This window comes from Hylobates moloch, unplaced genomic scaffold (assembly GCF_009828535.3).
Source record: "Hylobates moloch isolate HMO894 unplaced genomic scaffold, HMol_V3 SCAFFOLD_23, whole genome shotgun sequence".
Taxonomy (NCBI): domain Eukaryota; kingdom Metazoa; phylum Chordata; class Mammalia; order Primates; family Hylobatidae; genus Hylobates; species Hylobates moloch.
In genome coordinates this window covers 38,709,575-38,735,539 of record NW_026652298.1, presented here as the reverse complement: position 1 = coordinate 38,735,539, position 25,965 = coordinate 38,709,575, and the positions used below count along the sequence as shown (strand labels likewise).

The 25,965-nt window shown below is 53.7% G+C and overlaps 1 protein-coding gene across 5 annotated transcripts in view; it reads left to right on the top strand.

Annotated features, from left to right (window-relative positions):
• NAA60 (N-alpha-acetyltransferase 60, NatF catalytic subunit) overlaps positions 1-21,994 on the top strand; it is a 36,714-nt gene extending 14,720 nt beyond the window's left edge. For 4 of the 5 annotated variants that reach the window (XM_032145476.2, XM_032145479.2, XM_058433918.1 and 1 more), the window contains 6 exons: positions 12,733-12,848; positions 15,834-15,963; positions 18,885-18,981; positions 19,735-19,969; positions 21,081-21,442; positions 21,848-21,994. In XM_032145476.2, the coding sequence (XP_032001367.1) occupies positions 12,739-12,848; positions 15,834-15,963; positions 18,885-18,981; positions 19,735-19,969; positions 21,081-21,237 (729 nt within the window). In that variant the 5' untranslated portion in view covers positions 12,733-12,738 and the 3' untranslated portion in view covers positions 21,238-21,442; positions 21,848-21,994. The remainder of the gene's footprint in view (positions 1-12,732; positions 12,849-15,833; positions 15,964-18,884; positions 18,982-19,734; positions 19,970-21,080; positions 21,443-21,847) is intronic. The other variant, XM_058433919.1, reaches the window with a different exon arrangement.
• The last annotated feature ends 3,971 nt before the right edge of the window (positions 21,995-25,965 follow it).

The window sequence follows — 25,965 nt, the reverse complement described above, 5'->3', positions numbered from 1 at the left end:
AAAACACCATGCTACTCCAAGGCACAGTTTCAGAGTCAGCGCTGAGTCTATTTTAGGGCAAAATGGGTAATACTACTCATAATTTGAAAACACACTATTAAATACCCAAGTCGTTGCTAACTACAAACAGCCTGTGAGGTTATTTTAATATAAAAATGCAAGCTGAGGCCGGGCGCGGTGGCTCACGCCTATAATCCTAGCACTCTGGGAGGCCGAGGTGGATGGATCACTTGAGCTCTGGAGTTGGAGACCAGCTGGCCACCATGGTGAAACCCTGCCTCTACAAAAAATACAAAAATTACCTGGGTGTAGTAACTCAATGTCTGTACTGTCAGCTACTGGGGGTGCTGAGGCAGGAGGATTACTTGAGTCCAGGAGGTGGAGGTTGCAGTGAGCCAAGATCGTGCCGCTGCATTCCAGCCTGAGTGACAGAGTGAGACCCTGTTTAAAAAAAAAAAAAAAAAAAGAAATGCAAGCTGGCCCGGATGCAGTGGCTGAGACCTGTAATCCCAGCTACTTGGGAGGCTGAGGTGCGAGGATCCTTTGAGTCCGGGAGTTGGAGACCAGCCTGGACAACATAGGGAGACCCAGTCTCTACTTAAAAAAAAAAAAAAAAAAAAAATTCAACCTAGACTTGGTGGCATGTGCCTGTAAATCCTAGCTATTTGAGAGTCTGAGGTTGAAGGATCCCTTGAACCCTAAAGTTTGCGACCAGCTTGGGCAACATAGTGAGATCCTGTCTCTTAGAAAAAGAAGTCTGTGTGTGTGTTCATAATTTTCACATACAACGTCTTCACTATTTTCTGATAATAAAAACAACCCAAGGTTATTGCAAAAAAAAAAGATCCAGTAATACAGAAACAAGTGATACAGAATGGAACCGTCTGCCGCAATTGCTGGGGCAGATTCAGGCAGAAATTTGGATTACTTTTATTTTATTTTTATTTTTTTTGAGACAGAGTCTCACTCTGTTGCCCAGGCTGGAGTGCAGTGGTGAAGTCTCGGCTCACTGCACCCTCCGCCTCCTGGGTTCAAACGATTCTCCTGCCTCAGCCTCCCAAGTAGCTGGGATTACAGCCACCATGCCCGGCTAATTTTTGCATTTTTAGTAGAGATGGGGTTTCACCATGTTGGCCAGGCTAGTCTCGAACTCCTGACCTCAAGTGATCTGCCTGCCTTGACCTCCCAAAGTGCTAGGATTACAGGCGTGAGCCACCACGCCTGGCTAGATTTATATTTGATAGTTATTTGATTCCAGAGGATCTTAAGTGCAAACCCAGAGAAGCAGAGAGTAAAAAGCAAAAAGGCAACAAAACCCAGCAGATGGTGATGGAAAGTGAAGAAGCCACGGAGGGGCCAGCAGGGAGAGGAAGTGCCCTGAAACTCGACTCTCTCTTGCTGGGCTTTCTCCTTTTAAACTGAGGAGCTGCCATGTCCATCTCACCTGCTGCTTCCTAGGCAGTACAGAGGGTTTCCTGTAGCCTTAAGCTCTCTGTCCAAGAACAGACAGGTTCTTGGTTGAGCCTTAAACAGGGTCTAGTCTTGGGCGTTAGTCAAGAATGCTGTTCGAGTAAATACGTTTTACTATCATTTGATTCCCATCTGCCCCCAAACCTGGTATTATTTCAGGTAGTTTTGTGGTTGTTCTGTTTTTAAACCAAACAGGTTGACCCACTCACTCAATCTGATTTAGGAAATATATTCCAGGCACAACCTATCAGGCAGTTGCCTGCAAGATCCCAGCTGAAAGCATCACAGGGACAAAGGTGCTGCTCTGGCAGCCACCCTGTTGGCTCCATCCAGCCCACACCTCAGTTGTCTCGAGCTGCTCTTTCAGTGGGAATATGAGATCTGGGAGCAGAGGCTCATCTGCACCCCAATTTTCTATTTCAGAAAAAGGGGCCGGGCGCGGTGGCTCAAGCCTGTAATCCCAGTACTTTGGGAGGCCGAGGCGGGTGGATCACGAGGTCAGGAGATTGAGACCATCCTGGCTAACATGGTGAAACCCCGTCTCTACTAAAAATACAAAAAATTAGCCGGGCGTGGTGGCGGGCGCCTGTAGTCCCAGCTACTCAGGAGACTGAGACAGGAGAATGGCGTGAACCCAGGAGGCGGAGCTTGCAGTGAGCCGAGATCTTGCCACTGCACTCCAGCCTGGGCGACAGAGCGAGACTCTGTCTCAGAAAAAGGAAACTCGTCCGAAGCAAGAGAGGCAGCCACGGCGTCCCGTCTTGGCGGCACATCTTCTGGTCCCCTGTTTAGCATTCTGTCTTTCTCTTGGGTCATGTTCTTGTCTCTGTCCTTCCTCATCCCCTCTTCGTCTTTGTCATCTCCACTTCTGACACTGACTGAGTGGGGCCACGAAAGGTGAGCCGTCCTTCCTGCTGCCCCCCCGCCCCCAATCCAGCCCTGGCTCAAGAGCAGGGAAGGTGCTGTCCCCCAGGCTGCAGACGGGGGTTAGTACAACAGCCTCAGATGGCTTCCTCTCTGGGGGGACCCTGTGTGTCTTGGGTGCAGTTTCGAGGAGGTTGCAGAGGGATGGATCCCTTCCTTCTTCCATGTGACCCCTGTGGTGGGGGAGCATCCCTGCTCAGCCCAGGGGATGGCGCTTTTCGTGTTTGCCATGAGATTCCTCTAGCCAATGCAGTGGGGTTTGCGAGTATTTAGGTAATGGTGCCAGAAAGCACCACGACACCCTGGTATGTCCCCCCCATATAATCAGAGAGTCTGACTCTGCTCACTGCTGAGACCCCGATGCCCAGGGTAGGGCCTGAATTTTCAGTGCAGTTTCGATAGATTAACGACTAAATGGATTCTCAGTTTGAAATGTAAGGCGTGACAGAATGTTCAACCCAGGGAAGATTGAGTCAGGACCTGGGACCTTGCCAGAACACCTGTGGCTGTTGCTGTTGTTAACCGAGGTGTAATTAACATGCGGCCAAATACATAGCTTTATCCAGCAGATCCATACATTTTGACAACTGTGAAACGAGACGTAGCACATCGCCATCGCGCTTCTCAGCTCCCCCTTCAGCACTCTGGGTGCCAGTACCAGCAATTTGTTTGGCCAGTTCCAGAGTGTTGTAAAAACAGAATCCTCCAGTGTCACTCATCTGTCCTTGAAGAGATGTGCATCGAGTTGTATGCGGCCACTCTGCAGGCTCCCCTCAGCACGTGATGGTCTTCAGAGAGAGGCTGTTTGGAAATAGAGTGGTGGGTGTTTACGTCTTGTCACCTGGTAAATGATTCATTTTCCTGCTGCTCTGATGCTTTGGAAGAAGCCAGGGCTGCTGAGGAGATGCCTTGCTCTCACGTAGGCAGCTGCTCGTTTGAGAAACAAGCCATGCACAGTGTTAGCTGCCGACATCCTCCACTTTTAGCCCTTGAGCCCATTTCACTGATGTGCAAGACAGTGGCCTGTGTCTGTCACTAGTGTGTTTCTCCTTTTCTCCCCTGTTCCACCCCAAAGACAGGAGTGTGGAGTTCATGAGTGTTGGATTTTTCAAGCTAGTAAACGTTGCAGCTGCAAGTGGTGTTTAATTCTTGTGGTATGGATGAGCACATGCTAATCTCCCTTGAGCTTCTCTTGAGCGGAAGCCTGGTGTGCTAACGGGCAGGACTGGGGTGGTACTTTGAGAGGAAGAGGGGGAACGTGGCCCAAAAGGGAGATCTACTGAGATGCGAGCTGCTTGGAGTTTGGGGTGGGGATTCCTGGAGGGGCTCTGGATTTTGCAGAGGGACAGCTGTTGGTGCACCTTCACCAGTGTGCTGGGGCAGAAAGTGGGGTGAGTGGGTGAGTGAGGAATAAGTGTTTGAAGGGCAGGAGTAAAGCAGAAAGGTGGCAGCAGGTGTTGAGCTACAAGTGGTTCCATTGCCTGGAAAGGAGGTGGCGGGGAGGCCTGCCCAAGATGGGTGCCTGCAGGGTGCGGACAACCTGTCAGAGGGGAGTTTGTGCAAAAGAGGAGATTGAAAATGTCAGACAGTGGGTGCTTGGGCCAGAGAGGAAGGGCCCGAGGAGCTGGACCAGGGGTTGGGGGGCGGCCTTTAGAAGCAGCGTCTCATGCAGCCTTCCCAGAGATCCTGAGGGAGGTGGGAGAATCTTCAGGCTGCAGCTGAGAAGCTGAAGTATGCGGCGGGAGAGCCGTCTCAGAACACCTGAGATCCCTGCAGGGTCTGGGAGCATGTTAGGAGCTCAGAGTGCAGGTAGGGACTGGCAGGGAGGAGCTGTGGGTGGGAAGGAAGAGAAGGGAGGGCAGGGCAGTGTGGCCATGGCCAGCTGAACACTGGGAGTCTGCTCCTGAGGTCATGGGCGGAGGCCAGGGCACCTCTCAAGCCATTAAGCGGGTGGCCTTTCCAAGTGCAGCATGACTCGTTGGTCTTGAAGCAGTGCCTTTGAAGGAGGAGGAGGCCCCCGTGGACTTGGGGCATTAGAACAGGGACTGCCAAGGAGAGAGGGCACTACGAAACAGGGTTGTTTTTGGCTTTCTTACGTGGGGTGCAAGTGGAGCACCCTGTGGGCATCATGAGGGTGTCAGGAAACCCTTCTGGTAACTGAAACGCAGTCCATTCTGTGTCCCCCAGATTCTGAATTTTCAGCACCCGACAGTGGTGGGGGATGGCAGACACACCTGTGGGTGCTGGAGACATCTTGGCAGCCCTTCCTCCAGTTTCGCACCATAGCCTCCTGTGGGCTGAGCACATGGGGCTCCTGGGCACTTGTTACTGATGGAGGATATCCAGGTTCTTGGCATCTTGAACAAAGATTGGACAAAACGGCACAAACAAAGCAAGAAAAGGATGAAGCAACAAAAGCAGAGATTTATTGAAAACGAAAGTGCACTCCATAGGGTGGGAGCAGGCCCTGGTTACAGAATTTTCTGGGGTTTAAATACCCTCTAGAGGTTTCCCATTGGTTATTTGGTGCATGCCGTATGTAAATGAAAATGACCTGTGATCAGTCTGATTGGTTGAGGAAAGCAGCCAACCAGAGGCTGAAGTGAAGTTACAAAGTTACATCCTATGCAAATAGCTGATTGGTTGTGGAAAGCAACCAATCAGAGGCTGAAGTGAAATTACAAAGTTACACTCCTATGTAAATGAAGACTTGGCCTTAGAACAGCTTGATTGGTTGCAGGAGGGGACCAATCAGAGGTACTTTCAGTTCTTGATCTGCCTAGTGGAAAGGCAGGGCGGTGTGAAGGGAGTAGCCTCTGGTTCTTTTGTTACTTGGGGATGGAAAGTTGGGGTTTTCTTTTGGATTTAGTTCTAAGAAGTCAGCATGAATTGGCCTTAGGTTCCCTGCCTCCAGACCCTATTCTCCTGCCTCACAGTGATGTTGATCAGGGGCTCAGCTTGGCTCTGCCAGTCCAGACACCAGCCCCTTCCAGCTACTGCCAGTCCTCACAGGAAAGCAGTCTTGGTACCGCGTCCAGAGAGGTCATTTCCATGTAAAAGAAATATGAGGTCTGCAGGCAGCTCAGGAGCATGGAGTTGGGGAAGGCAGAGAAGGCGTGAGTGCTGAGGCGCAAGCATGGCTTTTGTTTGGGTGGAGCAGGATCAGTGCCTCCCTCCTTGCATAGCTCCACCTCCTGAAGGCGGAGAACTGCGATGCAGACCCAGGAGGCCAGCCAGGGGAGATTTCTCACTGCAGGCATGAGCCTTTGAAGCTCCAGGTTCTAACTTAAAAATTCAAGGGAGTGGTCGGGCTTGGTGGCTTACGCCTGTAATCCCAGCACTTTGGGAGGCCAAGGCAGGTGGATCACAAGGTTAGGAGATCGAGACCATCCTGGCCAACACTGGCCTGACAAGGCCAACAACCTTGTCTCCGCTAAAAATACAAAAAATTACCTGGGTGTGGTGGCACGTGCCTGTAATCTCAGCTACTTAGGAGGTTGAGGCATGAGAATCGCTTGAACCTGGGAGGCAGAAGTTGCAGTGAGCCAAGATCTCGCCACTGTACTCCAGCCTGTCTGGCAACAGAGCCAGACAGCGTCTCAAAAAAAAAAAAAAAAAAAAAAAAAATTCAGGAGAGTTTCGCATTCTCCCATGCAATACTTCCCTGCTTGTTGTAGTAGAGATGCGTCCTGTGCCTTTTTAGGAACATGTTCTGAAAGATGGCTTGGGCAACTGCGACTTTAGTCCTCCTATCCCCCCAGCACTGCCTGGGGACCCATCGTGTTTGGAGGGCTCAGAGCAGAGAGCACCTGCCTGGCGGGGCCTCTCTCTGACTTTGCCTTGCTGCTCCCTGTTATCAGCACTCTTGTCCCTGTGTCCTCCGGGTGGCCTGCAGGGCAATGGAAGATGAGTACTTAGTAGAAGGTTCTAGGTCGGCACATGAGGGTTCCCTGCCAGCACCAGGGCTTTTTCACACAGGTGATGCATGAAGCCGTCCAGCCAAGAGCCAGGGCTCCGTGGCTCTGAGCCCTCAGGCACTGCATCATCCTGGGCCTCAGCTCCATACCTGCCACGTGTTTGTCTCAGCATCACTGTGCTCAAAGAAGGTTGCCACCAGATGCTCCTCTGTGCGCCAGGCCTGCTGGGGCTGCCCTGGGGCCTGGAAAGTGCTTTAACCTGGTCCTTTGTCCCGTGTCAGGGGATGGGCTCCAAGGTGGGTGTCGTTGGAACTAACTTTGCCATCTGCTGGAGGGCTTTGGCCCTGCCATTCCTTGAGCCCACACATACTCCTGGGGTGACTGACACAGTTGGTTTTGCATCAGAATTGGCCATTGCCACCTTTGAGGGGCTGGGAAATGGGTGACCCTGCCCCGCAGTGCCTGCACTGCCCCCAGCAGACAATGTTGGGGGAGCAGCTTCCTGCCAGGCCTGGTTCAGGGCTTCTCCAGGGAAGCCCAGGTGCACCTCCCAGCCTGCAGGTGAAGGTGCCTGGAATGGAACTCCCTGTTCCCAGGGACACAGAGCTCCTGTCACAGCGGCTGCGTGACAGCAGCAATTCTTGCGGATGTTCAGGCCCTGGGACCCCAGAAATGAAATGACCCAGGGCGTCAGCAGGAAAGGAGGCCCCACTTTTTCAGGAGCTCTCCCTCCAACCAGCTCCATGTCCTTCCCATAGCTGGGCCCAGCGTGGCCCTCATAGCCAGCCCCGTCTCTCTCCCCTTGAGCCTGCTGTGACTGCAGGCACGGATATACTGGGGAGACGGGATGTAGAAAGCTGTGGGAAGAGGGAGCAATGGCAGGACAGGGGCCAGTGGGGCTGGGGGGGGGCCGCTGGCCCTGCCTTTGGATGATCTCCAACTTGATCAGCACGAACTCCTGACTCTAGAGGGAGGCTGATGGGCCAGCGCACATGTGGGTCCCCCTCGCTGCCTCCGCAGCAGTGGACCTACAGCTGCCCTCTTTGACCCCATCTCTTCCTTTCATGGGCACACAGGCAACCCGAGTCTCTGTTTCATGCACCTTCCTGCCTCTTCTCCTCTGCCCATCAGTTGGGCCAAGACACATGAGGTGCTGTGATGCGTGCTGCATTTGGCCCTGACTTAGGTGTGATGCGTTTCCATTTTTAAGTCAAGGAGTCTAAAGAACTGGCCTCCAGAAACACGGAAGCACTTTTAGTAGGGATTTGCAAATCCGTAGATCGTTGTATATCTCGGAGCCCAGTATTTTTCTTGAAAGTCAAACTGGAAACAAATGAGGATACTGGGGGAAATGTGCAGTCCCAGGATGTGAGAGATGCGAGCTCATTACAAATCTGTCTTTGGTACCAAGCCACAATTTAGAGATTTGTGAAAATCTTTACAAATCAACTTGACTGGGCCGGGCGCGGTGGCTCACGCCTGTAATCCCAGCACTCTGGGAGGCCGAGGCGGGCTGATTACGAGGTCAGGATATGGAGACCATCCTGCCTAACATGGTGAAACCCCGTCTCTACTAAAAATACCAAAAAAATTAGCCGGGCGTGATGGCAGGCGCCGCAGTCCCAGCTACTCAGGAGGCTGAAGCAGGAGAATGGCGTGAACCCGGGAGGCAAAGCTTGCAGTGAGCCAAGATCGCGCCACTGCACTCCAGCACGGGTGACAGAGCGAGACTCTGTCTCAAAAAATAATCATAAAAAAAAAAGATCTGGAACGTTTTTGTCCCTTCAGGAAGTCATCCCTGCGCCAGGCATCCACGGAGGTCAAGGCCTTGCCAACCCCACTTCCTGGGCCCAGCTCTCAGGCGGGTCTCGCTGTGGCCTCCAGACCCGGGCTGCACCGGCTGGTTTCACAGGTTGCCTGCGCTCATCCTGCCCTCTCCAGTGAGAGCAGAGCCGGTGGTGGTGTTTTCAGAGCCATTTGGCCCTGTGGGAGCTCAGAAACCTGGGCGGCTGGGCCTGTGGGCTCTGGAGTTCTGCCCAGGGTGGCCAGGTGGGCAGCCGTTCCCCTGTGCTGGTTCCTGTAGCAAGGAGGAGGCCGTGTGCTGTGGCCCTTGTGTGGAACTTTCCAGAGCCGTCTCTGGAAAGGCTGAATCGAGGAACCGGTCTCTGCCTCAGCCGTTGATGTGGGGTTAGTGGCTTTGTCCCAGAGGTTCAAAGTGTGGGTAAGTGGTTTCTGGGTTTGCCAGTTTTCTTAACCCTTAGGGGAAAGGGGGTGGGAGCCTGCCCTCGGCTGGCTTCGTAAAAACACAGTATCTGTGCTTGAGTTACGTGCCCAGCGTCCTTTTGCGTTTTGAGACCTCAGTGGAGTGTGCGGGCCCTGAGTAGTACCCACCCACTGACAGTGAACCAGATGCTGCCCCCCCTGCGGTTCCAGTGCATGCCCAGTGCCAGCCACGTGCCCAGGACCCACCGTTCCCAGGGATACAAGGTCCCGCGGCCCATGGTGGCAGCTGCGGCACACAGTGCTGCTTTCCAGAGCTCTCAGTGCAGACAACAGAGGCCTTTCATTCAGTCACCTGGAAAACCCACCATCTACATTGGAAACCCAGTCTCTCTGGAATGAGAAATTTGATTGGTTTTCTTTAGCTTTATGTTTTTTTGTTTGTTTGTTTGGTTTGTTTTTTGAGACAGAATCTCACTCTATCACCCAGGCTGGAGTGCAGAGGCACAATCTTGGCTCACTGCAATGTCTGCCGCCCAAGTTCAAGCAATTCTCCTGTCTCAGCCTCCTAAGTAACTGGGATTACAGGTGCCTGCCACTGCGCCCAGCTAATTTTTTTGTATTTTTAGTAGAGACAAGGGTTTCACCATCTTGGCCAGGCTGGTCTTGAACTCCTGACCTCATGATCGGCCTGCCTCGGCCTCCCAAAGTGCTGGGATTACAGGCGTGAGCCACCGCTCCTGGCCCTGATTGGTTTTAATTAAGCACATTTTCAAACATCACGTGGCATACCCGTCATCCAGATCTAACGCTCATTAACATTTTGCCACTTTTTTGCTCCAACTAAATTAAACTAAATTCTGGAACATTCTGTCATTTTGCCCCTGCATTTTCCACTGTGCATCTGTTAATATAAAATATGGGCTTTTTGTACATAACCACAAGGCTGTTCTCACACCTGACAAGATTAACACCTTCATCTGTTCTTTTAGAGGTTTTGTTTCTTTGTGTGTTTTTTGTCATCTGTTTTGTTTCGTTTCGTTTTGTTTTTGAGTCATAGTCTCACTCCGTCACCCAGGCTGGAATACAATGACGCCATCTCAGCTCACTGCAACTTCCACCTCCCGGGTTCAAGCGATTCTTGGACCTTAGCCTCCTGAGTGGCTGGGATGACAGGCGTACCACCACGCCCGGCTAATGTTTGTATTTTTAGTAGAGATGGGGTGTGTTAGTCCATCTTCATGCTGCTGATAAAGACATACCGGAGACTGGGTAATTTATAAAGGAACCAGGTTTAATGGACTCACAGTTGTACGTGGCTGGGGAGGCCTCACAATCATGGCAGAAGGCAAAAGGCGCGTCTTACATGGTGGCAGGCAAGAGAGAATGAAAGCCAAGCAAAAAGGGAAATCTTTATAAAACCATCAGATCTCGTGGGACTTATTCACTACCACAAGAACAGTATGGGTGAAACTGCTCCCATGATTCAGTTATCTCCCACCAGGTCCGTCCCAGAACACGTGGGAATTTTGGGAGCTACAATTCAAGATGAGATTTGGGGAGGGACACAGCCAAACCATATCATAGTGTTTCACTGTGTTGGCCAGACTGGTCTCAAACTCCTGACCTCAAGCAATCCACCTGCCTGGACCTCCCAAAGTGCTAGGATTACGGGTGTGAGCCACCATGCCTGGTCCCACCTTTTTTTTTTTTTTTTTGAGATGGAGTCTTGCACTGTCGCCCAGGCTGGAGTGCAGTGGCGCGATCTTGGCTCACTGCAACCTCTGCCTCTTGGGTTCAAGTGATTCTTCCGCCTCAGCCTCTGGAGTAACCGGGATTATAGGCACCTGCCATCACGCCTGGCTAATTTTTATATTTTTGTAGAGACAGGGTTTTATCATGTTGGCCAGGCTGGTCTTGAACTACTGACCTCAGGTGATCACCAGCCTTGGCCTTCTAAAGCGCTGGGATTGCAGGCATGAGTCACTGCGCCTGGCCTGTTTTTAAAGGGTCTAGAGTCAACAGTGTATGGATCCAGAACCGTGGGAACAAAGGGGTGGGCACAAGGGCGGGGTGGGGGTGTGAGTTTAGAGAGGCTTCTCCCCATAAAGCTGACCATGAACTACTTGGCACGCCTTGACGTTGAACTAGGAGCTGAGAACCACACAAGTTAGGAGTCAGAGCAGAGCTGCTCGGGACGTCAGTGTTGGCCCTGTCCCAGGTCAAGGGGATACCCCTGGAAGTGGCTGGACTGAGCCAAGTATCAGCTAGTAGTGGGCGCTCAAGGCTGGTGTAGAGGGGCACCGCCCCCCTGCCAGCACTGTCCTGACACCTGGACCCCATCAGCTCGTTCCAGCAGAGAACCACCCTGAGGAGGGGCCTGGCCATCTCCACTCCACAGAGGAGGCCCCAGGAATCTGATCAGCTAAGGCTGAGCCAGCAGAGAGACCAGATTCAGCATCTAAATTCTTCCCCTTGTCAGGAAAGGGAAGGTTGTGCAGAAGCCTGGACAGTGGATGGCCACGGGCACTTCCCACCCATGGCAGCAGGAGGGTGGGAGCTCAGAGAGGCTGGGCTCCTCCCGCCAGTGGAGTGGGGACTGCCAGATAAAGACGAGGCCTTTCCTGGGCAGTGAGTGAGTCCTGGGAGCCCAGGGGCTCTGCGTCCACACTTTGCACCTGCCCCCCGCCGCTTTCACTGAGGATTTCACAGCCTTTCCTGATTCTTGTTTGACTCGGTCATTTCTGTTGATGATTCCAAAATGGTGACTTTCTAATTCCGTCATTATTTCTACTTTTATTAGCCGGCATTCTTCTGTAAAAAAGAAATTTTCCTCAACCCTGAGATGAACTACGCAATTCCTCCTAAAAAGGGAGGATAAATGCAGCATCTTTTCCCATTTATTGATGGGTTTATTTATTTACTTTTAGAGACAGGGTCTTGCTATGTTGCCCAGGCTGGTCTCAAACTCCTGGGCTCAGGCGATCCTCCCACCTCAGCCTTCCAAAGTGCTGGGATTACAGGCATGAGCCACCACACGCAGCCTTCCATCCTTTCCTTTTTTTTTTTTTTTTTTTGAGACGGAGTCTCACTCTGTTGCCCAGGCTGGAGTGCAGTGGCCCAGTCTTGACTCACTGCAGCCTCTACCTCCCGGGTTCAAGCGATTCTCCTGCCTCAGCCTCCACAGTAACTGGGATTACAGGTGCCCGCCACCAAGCCTGGTTAATTTTTGTATTTTTAGTAGAGACAGGGTTTTGCCATGTTGGCCAGGCTTGTCCTGAACTCCTGACCTCAGGCAATCCACCCACCTTGACCTCCCAAAGTGCTGGGATTACAGGTGTGAGCCACCACACCAGGCCCCATCTTTTCCTTTTAACGACCAGTTTCCAACTTAAAGAACAAAGGCTTCTGTTTTCCCCTTCTCGGTGCCCAGCACTTGGCCAGCCAGCCTTCCTCCCTCCATTCCTCTCCTCTTTTCTATAAAAACTTCCTTGTTAAATAAAACAAGCGGGGCTGCTCCCCCAGCCCCTGGATTGGATGCACTTTCCTGATTTAAAGAAGTCCTTGGCCACTCGTAACCCCGACTTGAACTGTGGTGTCCCCCAAAGTCTCTTTCTTTCTGCCCATGAGTGTTCACTTGCTGGGCGGGGAGGAGAAATTGGGATGTGACCCACTCAGCACAGACCCACGCCCTGGTCATAATGCCGCGCCACTTCCCCTGCAAATCCAGCCGTTCACTGCCCCGGCCGCCAGGCTGCTCTGAAGGGGGATGAGGCATGGGGGCTGCTGAACCCACAACTGTCAGTGGCAGCCACTGGCTGGGTTTGAGAGAAGTCAGGCTGGCTAGGGCCGTTGACCCTCGGAAGGACCACTGTCCTAAGATGTGAGACCAGCCAGGGGCAGCTCAGATGGGGAGGGAGGAGAGAGGCTGGCCAGGGCTTCCCTTAGCTGGGGCTGAGCAGTGAAGGGCCTGGTTCCCCATCCTGCCTGCCCTCCTGGGCCTGGGTCTTCTCAGCAGATGGGGGCGATTGCAACGCCTCTTGCGAGGGTGATCGTGAGGGGCAGAGGCCTCTGAGTGCTAGCTGAGGGGCGTCCACCCGTGGGACATGCTCCATGCTCTTCTGTCTTGCCTGCCTCACAAGCTGAGCATGAGGAAGACCAGGCTGTGAAGTGACGCATCCCCCCCCACCCTTCCCCACAGGTGTGAATGACAGAGGTGGTGCCATCCAGCGCGCTCAGCGAGGTCAGCCTGCGCCTCCTCTGCCACGATGACATAGACACTGTGAAGCACCTGTGTGGCGACTGGTTCCCCATCGAGTAAGTGGAGCGGATTGCAGGGTTGGGGAGAGCCCATGAGCCTCAGGTGCAGAAGCTGGGCGGCGGGGATGGGGGCCTCTTGGGCCCTTAGGACCATGCTGCAAAGGTGGGAATGGCCTGGAGGGGCCACAGGGGTCCCAGGTTACCCAGCTCATCTAGGGACCCCTGCTCCTGGGCTCTTTCCACTTCTCCGGGTGTGCAGAGTTCCCCAGAAGGGCTCTGTGAGAAATTTCAGTTACAGAGCTATCGGGTGTGGTGCTATTTATAATTCAGAAAATTTAGAAGCCACTCAAGTATCTTAACAGCAAGGAGTTGGTTACATGCATTAGAGTAATTATAGTATGTGCATATAAAAGTGCAATATTATTCAGCCAGGAAAAAAAAACCTGTCAAAGAGTTATATTTTTTGATAGAGAAATCTTTTTTACAAGATATTAAAGGAGCCTGTAATCCCAGCACTTTGGGAGGCCAAGGTGGGCAGATCACCTGAAGTTGGGAGTTCAAGACCAGCCTGAACAACATGGAGAAACCCTGTCTCTACTAAAAATACAAAATTAGCCGGGTGTGGTGGTGCGTGCATGTAATCCCAGCTACTTGGGAGACTGAGGCAGGAGAATCGCTTGAACCCAGGAGGCGGAGGTTGCGGTGAGCCGAGATTGCACCATTGCACTCCAGCCTGGGCAACAAGAGCGATACTCTGTTTCAAAAAAAAAAAAAGATATTAAAGGAAAAAAGGCAGACTAAAAAACAATATGTACCATGATCCTATTTTTATTTGAAAAGATGTACAAGATAAAATTTTATAATGATAGGTATGAACTGAGAGGGGGTAAAAAATTTACAAGGGGGTATGTACCATTTAACATTGTTTCAGTATTTGAGGTAGGTAGATTAATATTAGGCCCTATGATTGTTTCTTCTGGTCTGTCTTGCCTACAATATATGCACATACAGCTTTTTTGATGAAAAAAGTTGACACAAACTTTGAAAATGGAAAATGGAAAGTAAGATCTTGCCAGCCACCAGCATTTCCTTGAGTGTTCGCCTCAGACTGACTGAACCTTGTGCTCTTGGCAGGGCGGTGGCAGGGACCCCTGTGCATCTCTGTGGAAGTGGGAACTGTCACAGTCCAGGTGATGCGGGCTGGCGGTGGCAACATGAGTTAAAAAATTGTTCTTGGCCGGATTACGCTTGTAATCCCAGCACTTTGGGAGGCCGAGGCGGGCGGATCACGAGGTCAGGAGATCGAGACCATGGTGAAACCCCGTCTCTACTAAAAATACAAAAAATTAGCCGGGCAAGGTGGCGGGTGCCTGTAGTCCCAGCTACTTGGAGAGGCTGAGGCAGGAGAATGGCGTGAACCCGGGAGGCGGAGCTTGCAGTGAGCCGAGATCGCGCCACTGCACTCCAGCCTGGGTGACAGAGCGAGACTCCGTCTCAAAAAAAAAAAAAAAAAAAATAGTTCTTGGCTGGGTGCAGTGGCTCATGCCTATAATCCCAGCAGTTTGGGAGGCCGAGGCAGGCCTGAGGTCAGGAGTTCGAGACCAGCCTGGCCAACATGGTGAAACCTCATCTCTATTAAAAATACAAAAATTGGTCCGGGCGCAGTGGCTCACACCTGTAATCCCAGCTACTCGGGAGGCTGAGGCAGGAGAATCACTTGAACCCATGAGGCAGAGGTTGCAGTGAGCCGAGATCACAACACTGAACTCCAGCCTGGGTGACAGAGTGAGACTCCATCTCAAAATAAAAATAAAAACATGTTCTTCAGCCCAGCAGTTTCACTGCTGGAAACCAATCTAGGGAAATAAAAGCTGCAGTGAGTGCGTAGATCAGACTCTGCCCGGGGCTGCCTGAGAGCCAGTGGAGCTGCGCTGGACCGTGGGCCTCGGCCACATGAGCCACCCAGCCTGCCTGTCTCTCCTGCAGTCCTCATGGGCCTAAGGCCTCAGGTTCCCAAGACTGTGACATGAACCGGGCTGTGAGGTGGCAAAACTAAACCTACACACCCATGAAACTCCACGTGCCTCTGCCCTCCTGACCTTGTCTCTCTGGGGCTGGGTTTGCCTGTTAATGCCCGTGTCCTGGGCCTTTATGCCCACTGTTCTTTTCCCTGCTCCTCTCGGAGGGGTCTTGGCCTCATTCTTGGTGAGCAGCCGTTAGCAGCCTCAGCCTCACATTCCCCTTAAGGGCGAGTTCCTCCCTGTCCGAGGAGGCATTGTAAACTCAAACGCCTGCCACCTGTGAACCCGGCTCTTCCTCGAATCACTCACTCCCCTAGTCTTCAGTGTCCAGAAGTCTCACAGATTCTCATAGGCACTCATCCAGTGTCCAAGGGTGACAAGGGCCCTAAAATCTTCACTCACCTGGTGGAGGAACAGGGCCCTGCTGGTGACTCTCCATGAGTTGCTTCCATGGAGACAATTTCATATCAGATAAAATTATTTTTCCCAGGCCAGGCGCGGTGGCTCACACCTGTAATCCCAGTACTTTGGGAGGCCAAAATGGGCGGATCACATGAGGTCGGGAGTTTGAGACCAGCCTGACCAACATGGAGAAACCCCATCTCTACTAAAAAAAAAAAAAAAAAATACAAAATTAGCCTGGCGTGGTGGCACATGCCTGTAATCCCAGCTACTCGGGAGACTGAAGCAGGAGAATCGCTTGAACCCAGGAGGCAGCGGTTGCAGTAAGCCGAGATCACGCCATTGTACTCCAGCCTGGGCAACAACAGCAAAACTCTGTCTCAAAAAAAAAAAAAAAAAAAAAAATTCCCATCAGAGATCCTCAGTCCTGTCCAGACAGATCACTGCTTTAAGAAGGTAGCTGTGACAGTTAGGTAGAGACTAAGTGGTGGGCAAACTCCTCGTCAGCCTTAGAGCAGCAGGCAGAAGTGGCCCAGAGCTGGTGGTTCTGATGTCTAGAGCACGACCATAGTTGGACTGAAGCTGTGGCAGGTTCACCTGAGTATGTTCTGTTTCTCAGGTACCCAGACTCATGGTATCGTGATATCACATCCAACAAGAAGTTCTTTTCCCTTGCTGCAACCTACAGAGGTGCCATTGTGGGAATGATAGTAGCTGAAATTAAGAACAGGACCAAAATACATAAAGAGGTATGTACGTGTGTGTGGTGATGACTTGGCAGTCACTGTCAGTGGATGGGTCATGGGGGCTTGCGATGGAATCATGCTGCCTGCTCCATAGCCGTCGTCCAAGGAGCCTGTGACCCGAGGAATCCAAGTGGCCAACGACACTCATCCCCGGCTGGTGCTTTTGTGTGTGTGTGTGTGTGTGTGATTTCGTGGCGCGTGGGCCTCCAGTTGTGCCCAGCAGCAGGCTTCATAACCACTGTCGTCCTGAAGCAGGAATGAGCACAGATGATGCATTGAGAATCTGCAGTTATAACGTGCTATGAAAATATCCCTGATTGTGTTGGCGGCAGTGTCATAGAAACCGCTAAGATTGCTTCAGCTTGTTGAAGGAAATGCTAGTTACAGTTAGAGGTCAGGGAAAGTACAGAGATAATTTTTTTTCCTCTAACTTCACAGAGCCCTTTAAGATCTAAGAACCCTTTGGGCGTCTGTGGACCCACCTCAGTCCCACTTCAGGCTAGCAAACCCCACTCTGAATGTAAACAGTAAGGCCATGGCCACATTGTTCTGAATGGTTGACTTTGGTCAAGATTCTGCGTGATAATGTTGGTCCTCCCAGCATCTAAGGTAATGTTTACCGCCCGAGGAGTTAGCCAAGGAGGGAAAAACCCACCAACAACTGGCAGATGGTTCAATTTGTTTGTCTTGAGGTTATTTCTTTAAAAGTTAGAGAAGGGGCCGGGTGCAGTGGCTCATGCCTATAATCCCAGCACTTTGGGAGGCCGAGGCAGGCGGATCACCTGAGGTCAGGAGTTTGAGACCAGCCTGGCCAACATGATAAACCCCATCTCTACTAAAAATACAAAAATTAGCCGGGCATGGTGGCAGACGCCTGTAATCTCAGCTACTTGGGAGGCTAAGGCAGGAGAATCACTTGAACCCAGGAGGCAGAGGTTGCAGTGAGCCGAGATCATGCCATTGCACTCCAGCCTGAGGGACAAAAGCAAGACTTCGTCTAAAAAAAAAAAAAAAAGAAGAAGAAAAGTTAGAGAAGGGCTGAGTGCGGTGGCTCAGACCTATAACCCCAGCATTTTGGGAGTCCCAGGTGGTCAGATCACGAGGTCAGGAGTTCGAGACCAGCCTGGCCAACATAGTGAAACCTTGTCTCTACTAAAAGTAAAAATAAAAACAAATTAGCCAGGCATGATGGTGCACGCCTTTAATCCCAGCTACTCAGGAGACTGAGGCACAAGAATCACTTGAACCCAGGAGGCAGTGGGGGTTGCAGTGAGCCGAGATTGCACTGTTGCACTCCAGCCTGGGTGACAGAGTGAGACTGTCTCTAAATAAGTAAATAAAAGTGCAAGAAGGCATGTCTCTCCCTTTAAGGACCCAAATCCACTGGCATCTACCCTGTTTTGCCTGTGGTCACGCTCTGTCTGGCACCGCTTTTTTCTCCTGAGTCACTTTTTCTGTCCTAGCTTCCTCCTGAGCTTTTTTCTGTGATTTTTAAGAGCTAAGATGTAGCAGAAAGCAAGCGTCAACATTCTTTTCTCTCCTCTTTTTTTTTTTTTGTTGAACAGAGTCTCACTGTCACCCAGGGTGGAGTGCAGTGGTGCGATCCTGATCCCGGCTCACTGCAACCTCCGCCTCTCGAGTAGCTAGGATTTTAGACGTGCGCCACCACACCCAGCTAATTTTTGTGTTTTTAGTGGAGATGGGGTTTCACCATGTTGGCCATGCTGATCTGGAACCCCTGGCCTCGAGTGATCCTCCTGCCTCGACGGAGTGCTAGGATTACAGGTGTGAGCCACCGTGCCCAGTCTGATCTCTCTTCTTGATGGGACACATGGTCCCCACCTTCCCCCCATGACTCATTCCCTGGAACCCCCTCCTCCGGGTGGCTTTCCTGAGTGCCCCCGGTGACTGTGCACCTGCCCCCAGGTGGCAGCTGGGTCTCTTCCTCCTCTTGAACGTATTTGTGTTCCCTCAAGGCCAACATGGGGACCCTTTGGCTCATGTTCCCGGCTCTCAGTAGAGGGCCCTCTGGCCTGCACGCTGGCACTCATTCGGCTCGCCCCTTCCTCTCAGGCATAGTGAGTTCAAGGTCAGGGCAAAGTGGACCCTGTTAAGAGATGTCAGCTGGGGAACAGACACCCTTTCTGCAGGCCTGGAGTAACAAGAGTGATAAGGACGCCTTTCTCCCTGGACTGACATGTCCAGGTGAACTGTGGCGTGAAGAGGGCTGGGAGATCAGGGAACCTGGACAGGCTGACCCCAGCCAAGCATGTGGGAGCAGAAAGGCCTTCTTGTTTTTTTACAAGTTGGAAGATAAGAGCCTCATGCTGATCGGATTCATGACTCCCACCCTGAATTCCATCTCTAGAACCAAGAGATGGTGGGTGGCTTGACGCAGGTGTGGCGGCTTCCTCTGCCTGTGGGGGCAGCAGAAGGGGTTGGACGGCCTCCCAAGTCTCCCTCCTCCAAGACCACCTGGGGCAGCATGCGATTCTTTAACTGAACCTCTAAAACTTTGCATTTGTCCACTGTCCTGCATCCAGGCGTACCAAGTGACACGCGTGCATTCCCATGAGGCCCACGCGGTGCTGTGTAATTAGTTGCTCCCTTCATGCCATAACTTTACCTTGTGCTGGCATCAGAGCCTCATTCTCGTCCTTGGCTACGCCTCCCACACACCCCCAAGAGAAGCTCCTTTTGTGCGTATGCTTCTTTCAGCTGTTTTTCACCAGAAGGGCGTAAACGCTCTCATTTCCTTGGGGAGTGGGGGCCCCTCTCCAGTACCTCTTGATTCTGCCCCTCCCAGTCGGTGTCCCTCTGGCTGTCGTGGTGGGGAATCGGTGCAGAGCCCGCCTGGGCCGGGCTGTGCAGTGAGCCGTGCACCAGGAGTGTGAGCCTGATTTTCTCTCTGACTCTTCCTCTAGGATGGAGATATTCTAGCGTCCAACTTCTCTGTTGACACACAAGTCGCGTACATCCTGAGTCTGGGCGTCGTGAAAGAGTTCAGGAAGCACGGCATAGGTAAGGGCAGCCGGGCCCGCGGCTTGGCGCGCACCCCACCCCACCCCCATCCCACCTGCACCCAGTCTCTTCCCTGGCCCCAACAACTCGGGCTCGTGAACATCCCTCAATCTCATCTTCCATCCTCATCCCCATCTTGGGCCAGACCTTCATCATCCCTCCCCTGCCAGCACACCCACCACCTTCTGCCATCCTCTTTCCACATGCCCCCAGGCCTTTCTGCCGCAGCCTCACTCAGCCCCCAGGATGGAGCGGAGGAAAGCGGCACCTCTCACTCCCACTGCCGCCACACGCACAACCCATGTGTATTCACTGCTCACGATTCAGAGTAGAAAGCGTGGATACGCATGAGGAAGCAGCACTCACCGTTTCTCCGATGTCCCATCCCGCTCGGCCACACGGCCAGTGAGCGGCAGAGTCTTAATTAATTTTAAACCCAGGCCCATCTAGTCCATGTTTTCCTGGGCTCACATTTACCCCGTTTGTTGTCTGAAAGGGAGTCTCCATGCGGGCCCAGCCCATGGGAGGGCGCTACCAGGTCACCTCTGCAGTCCCTCCCAGCGGTCTGTAGCTACCAGGCTCCACCTGGCCGTGATATTTTAGGGACTTTGACAGTGGTGGTGAAGGAAGGCTGGTCTCTGATACGGTGGGCCGAGACATCTCTGAGAGACTCGTGCAAAGCCCCCGTCCTAGCCCAGTCATCCTTCCTTCCTAACTGCTCTGCCTGCATTACCTTTACCTCTTCTCCCCAAGGTTCCCTCTTACTTGAAAGCTTAAAGGATCACATATCAACCACCGCCCAGGACCACTGCAAAGCCATTTACCTGCATGTCCTCACCACCAACAACACAGCAATAAACTTCTACGAAAACAGAGACTTCAAGCAGCACCACTATCTCCCCTATTACTACTCCATCCGAGGGGTCCTCAAAGATGGCTTCACCTATGTCCTCTACATCAACGGCGGCCACCCTCCCTGGACGATTTTATATCCTTAACTTCTGGGGGAGAGGGACTGTGGCTTCCCGTCCATAAGGTGGCAGAGCCAGTGAGCAAGTTGGAGCTGTGGTCCCCCTCAGATGATGTTCAGGTGGCCAGGCTTATGGACGCTTCTTTCCCTCACCTGATCGTGTTGTGGGTAAATCTGACGCACGTTTGGGTAAATCGAGTTGCACATATTACCATGTTGCCCAGGCTGGTCTCGAACTCCTGAGCTCAAATGATCCGCCTGCCTCAGCCTCTCAAATTGCTGGGATTATAGGCATGAGCCCCCCGCACCCAGCTGGAGAGCCTCCTGCTGCATTTGCACTGGGGATCAGCAGTGCACAAAACAGGATTCCCTGTCCTCCCAGAACCTGTGCTAGCAGAGGGGAAACAAGTGCGGTGAGGAGAGATTTTTACTTTTTTTGAATACTTGGGTTCAAACCTTCCTTATGGGATGCATGACCCAAAGGTGTGCCCTTCCCTGCTTCCTCCTCCTTAACTCTCACTGGCCCCTGACAGGTCAGAGGGAAGCCAGGAACCTTTATAATAGTCAGAGAATGTGGCCCCAAAAGTGCTGTGCATGTGTGTGTATGTTTTCAGATTCATGAGTCTAGGATTTATTCATTACATAGAATAATAAGCAGGAAAGAGAGGGGTGACCCCACACTCCACAGGCCTTCTAGCTTATGTGAAGACGGGCCCCTGCAGACATCCAGGGTGTCAGCACTGTTGACCCACTCCTTGTCGTAAGAACCAGGGCTCTGTCCCTCTTGCTGCCCCAAGGGTTAAGAATCTAGGGAGAACCAGAAGCACCTGCTCTTCTGCCAGGCCCCTTCCCCACACCCTGTACATCCCGGGGTGTGGTGTCCACATGCCTGCGGCCTCACTCAGAAGGCCCTTCTGTCCCCAGACCCCACCCTCTGTTATTTTGCACAGCAGAGGCCACTTCATCTCATGAGCCTTTCCAGCTCTGCAGAGGCTTAGCGGACTCTCAGCCTCCCGAGCCTGGCTTGCCATCTGCACACAGTCCCACAGGCCACTGCGTGGGCCTCTGATGACTGTGCCCTGGTGAGCGTGGGCAGGGCAAGTCGGAATCTTCCTTAACAGAGCCCCACGGACTACATCCAGCACCTGGGCTCTGCACTAGCCAGCCTGAGCCCCTGCTCCATTCCACACAGAGTCTACCGCCAGGCCCACAGCCTGCTCTGCAGCTTCCTGCCATGGTCGGGCATCTCTTCCAAGAGTGGCATCGAGTACAGCCGGACCATGTGATGTCGGCTGGGCAGCCGCCACCACGCCCTACCCTTCGGCCCCCCACAGAGCCCGCCTTCCTGTCCATCTGACCCCGGCTATCTTCTGCAAGGAGCTGCCAGCCATCTACCAGGCTCGTCGGCCTGCCCCAGCTGCAGGCCCGGTGCTACACGGGCTCAGGAACAGAACATCGTGGGCACGCGCAGAGCGTGCCCATCCGTGGCAGGTATGCCACAGCAGAGAGGAGGGTATGGGAGCTTGGTGCCTCCAGCCACAAAAGCAGAAGGCCCTGGATGGGCACAGAGAACGGCAGAGCTGGAAGGGGCCGTGGGGACTGCAGAGTCCACCACCTTGTGCACCAGCACAGCCCAGAGGTTTGGTGACTTGTGCCAAGCTCACAGAGCAGGCTCCACGGCCACTGGGCTGTGCACCCGACTTTGGATCCATCAGTGCCTTTATTTGTGTGGGGACCGAGAGGCGCCTAGTGGCTGCAGGCAGACACCATGGCCTGGAGAAGGGCTCATGCTCCTGGAGCACCCAGGCCCAGCTGTGTGGCCCATAGGCGGGCTGTGGGATGGGCAGAGCGTCTCCGCCCGGCCTTTACCCTGCCCTGCTCTTCTCTTCCCCACAGGCTCTTCAGCTCCCCTTCCTGCTTCTGGAAACCTCTGCCTCTGCCTGCTGCCCTGGCCCTGCCTGCCTGTGCATGCACCGTCCCCAGGGCTGACCCAGTGTGGCTGCATTCACTGGGAAGGGGCTGCCCTCACTGGGCCTCTCCCACTCCGCTGCCTGTTCCTGCAGCTTTTTCCTGGAAAGCTGGAGGGGACTTTCTCCTGCAAGTGAGGAATGCAAGTATTATGGACACACTTGACCGTAAAGGCACAGGAGCCTCGGAACAAGGGGGCGCAATAAAGGGAATGGCCCATCCCCCTCCAGAACCAGCCCAAAGAAGCCTGGGGAGTGAGGAGTGGCCCCCACTCCTCCATGAGGGGCTGACGAGGGGTGGGCAGCCTGGGGGAGGCTTTCCTCGCAAGCACAGAGCCCTGAGGCTCAGCCCCCCGGCACAGGCGGTCACATGTCGGGACGGTTCCTACTCCTCAGCACCTTCTGTGCAGTTACCAGGGCCCTGGGAGGTCACACTGCCCATCGGACCACGGCATGCTCCATTCAGCTGACCTGCTGAGGACAGGCATCGCCGAGACTCCTTGGGTCCTCCCCGCCCTCCCTCATGCTGCCACAAGCTGCTGCTCCGAGGCCTGGCCACATGCAGACAGGAGGAAGCTGAGCTTGACATTAGGCCTCAAGGCTGCCATGTGTCTCGTAGGGCCTGGCCTTGTGGGCAGGGGGCAGTCCTGTGCCTTGTGGGCCCTCAACCTCTGAGGGCAGAGAGGCTGTCAGTGCTGCGGGTGCATCACACACTTCTAGCATCCTGTCCACCCGGCATTCCAAATGCTGCTTGCTGCCTGCCCTGCCCTCCGATGCAGGGGTGGGGTGGGGGGCAGAGTCCCGCCCAGCATAGCTGCAGTGTCTCAAAGCCATGGCAGAGGGTCCTAGCGGTGCCACCCTGTCCCAGCCTGAGGAGGAGGGAGAGGGAAGAACAGCCCTGGGCAGACAGGGCCTCAGGGACCTGTGTCCTTCCTCCAGAGCTGCCCAGCCACGGGCTCTCGGGGTGCTGGGGCAGCCCCAGGTCCCCTCTTGATCGCAGCTGGGGCCAGGGGCCCTCAGAATGAAGGCAGGCCCCAGGCAGGAGCAGCATCCCCCTCCTTGATGGTGCTGGCAGGAGGGCTGCGCCATGCAGACTGCCTGAACCTCTGCTGACCTGACGGTGCTGGCGGGAGGGCCGCGCCATGCTGACTGCCTGAGTCTCTGCTGAGGCTGCCTGCCTGCCGGGCCCAGCTCAGCGCCCTCTCCACTGCGAATCAGCGGCGACCATGTGATTTCTATTTCTGCCCCACAGGGTAAGGGATGAGTCTTCTGGAAGGCTCTGCCATGGACATTTGTCCTTGGGCTCAGAGGCCCCACTCTGCCCCACGCCTGCCCCTAATCACTGCAATGTCCAGCCCAGTGTTGAACAGATTGTAGCATTTTGTCTCATTATGAGCAAATAGACTTTCATTGGAGTTCGTCACATCCTGTTTCCCGCACCTGCCTGGCCGCACCTCAGGCCTCACCCTGTAGCAGAAGTTGGCCTGGAGCTGCTTGTCACTGGCAAGGCCCCAGGATGGCTTCCAGATAAAGGGGCCGGTGGTTTTGTGCGATTAACCCTGCCAAAGAATGAGAAACTTTGGCCAGTCACGGTGGCTCACGCCTGTAATTCCAGCACTTTGGGAGGCCGAAGTGGGCGGATCACGAGGTCAGGAGATCGAGACCAGCCTGGCCAACATGGCGAAACCTTGTCTCTACTAAAATACAAAAATTAACCGGGCATGGTGGTGTGCACCTGTAGCCCCAGCTACTCGGGAGCCTAAGGCAGGAGAATCGCTTGAACCCAGGAGGCGGAGGTTGCAGTGAGCCGAGATGGCACCATTGCACTCCAGCCTGGGTGACCGGGCGAGACTCCAGGAAAAGAAAGAATGCGAACCTGGGGAAGAGGTTCTAAAGAGTTGAGAAGCACATTGGGTCCTTTTTTCACTGGAAGGTCCCCAGCAGCTGCCCTGTCTGGGCATCTCCCTGGCTGTAGGCCTTAAGCTGGGGCCCAGTCCAGGCAAGCGGCTCCAAGGGTGATTTGGTGCACCCCGCTGTGGAGCCTGAGGTGCGTGCCCGCCCAGCGCAGGCCTGGTGCTTCCGTCAGCCTCTCATGGAAACTTCTGGCCACCCTCAAGGGATGTTGTTCCTGTTAGAGATGAGGAGAACTGGCTCGGGAGCTGGGAGCTACCAAGGAGCCACACAGTTTGTGAGTGTTGGGCCCAGGCCTGGGCCACTCTGAAGCCTGCATGGCTGCTCTGTTAAACCATTCCTGTGCCTTTGACCTCAGCCAGTGGCCGGGAGACATGCAACTTGCCGAGTGTCCTCCCTGGAGAGGGTCTGAAGCATCTGCAAGATGGAGTAGGGATGGACGCTGGTACCCTGGGAGGCCAGGCAGCTGAGCACGGTGGACACATGTCCAAAGCCATGGGGTGAATGAAACCAGATTAACCCGCCGAGCTTGCCCACGGGAGCATCTGCTGGGGAGGCACAGTCTCGGTTACTCCAGCAAGGACAGTTTCACCTTTGCTGATGAGTCAACTTGCGGTTAAGAGGGTAACTCTTGGGGGCCCTTGGTCAATCATGTGACCAATTAGTAACTTGCCCAGGTGGGGCTGCGGCTCCTCAGGCCCTGCTTCAGTGAGGCCAGGCAGGACTGCTGCTGCTCCAGGCCTCTCACCATAGCCCCACCAGACCGCAGAGCTGGGACACAAATGCCCCGCTCCACTGGGGGGCAGAAAGGGACTGTGGGACCCGGGGAGAGGTAGAACACACACAGGATGCACCCAGACATAGCACGGAGGCCAGCCCTGAACGGAGCTGGCTCTGCCCCAGGCCTGCTCAGGGGTGGAGCCCGAGGCAGCCTTGGGTCTCCCCGCACCCTGCACACACCACCCAAGGATCTCATGTAGGGTAGGGGTCCTTCATACTTTCAGGACGGAGACAGACTCCTGGTCCTCCATTCCCAGCCTACCAGCGTTCGAGGACTCACGGGGTAAGAGGCGTGCCCAGGGATGGTCAGTGTGTATTTTCTTTTTTTATTATTTTATTTTATTTATTTTTTTTGAGACAGAGTCTCACTCTGTCGCCCAGGCTGGAGTGCAGTGGTGTGATCTCGGCTCACTGCCAGCTCCACCTCCCGGGTTCACGCCATTCTCCTGTCTCAGCCTCCCGAGTAGCTGGGACTACAGGTGCCTGCCACCATGCCCAGCTATTTTTTTGTTTTTAGTAGAGACGGGGTTTCACCGTGTTAGCCAGGATGGTCTCGATCTCCTGACCTCGTGATCCGCCCGCCTCGGCCTCCCAAAGTGCTGGGATTACAGGCGTGAGCCACCGCGCCCGGCCAAGGTCAGTGTATTTTCACGAGCATCCGCTTGCTCAGGCCAAGTGCTGCTTTCTCCACATCAGCTCCCACCCCAGCACCCAGCACGCCACGACTGTGGCTTTTTTGCCTCTCAGTCTGTTGGAGTGCTTCTCAAAAAGCTTTGGGAGGTTTTGCGGGAGGAAGTGTCTAGAGGCCAATTTAGAGCCAGTTTTCTTTGGGGCCAGCATGTGGCTGCAGCAGATGTCCTTCTCAGGGGTAAGATCCTGGCTACGGCTGTCTGTGGCTGAGTTACATACTGTCTTTTTTTTTTTTTTTTTGAGACGGAATCTTGCTCTGTCACCCAGGCTGGAGTGCAGTGGCGTGATCTCGGCTCACTGCAAGCTCCGCCTCCAGAGTAGCTGGGACTACAGGCGCCCGCCACCATGCCTGGCTAATTTTTTTTGTATTTTTAGTAGAGATGGGGTTTCACCGTGTTAGCCAGGATGGTCTCGATCTCCTGACCTTGTAATCCGCCCACCTCGGCCTCCCAAAGTGCTGAGATTACAGGCATGAGCCACCTTGCCTGCCTGAGTAACAGACTATCTTAAAGCTTCACAGCCTAAGCAGGGGCCATTCTGTTTGCTTCCAATTCCAGATGGGACAGGAGTCAGCAGGGACTCCATGTGGCATTAGCTAGGCAGGCTGGTGGGGCTGGAGGACCTGCATGAAAGATGGCCCTACCCACAGGGCTGCCCATAGTGAGC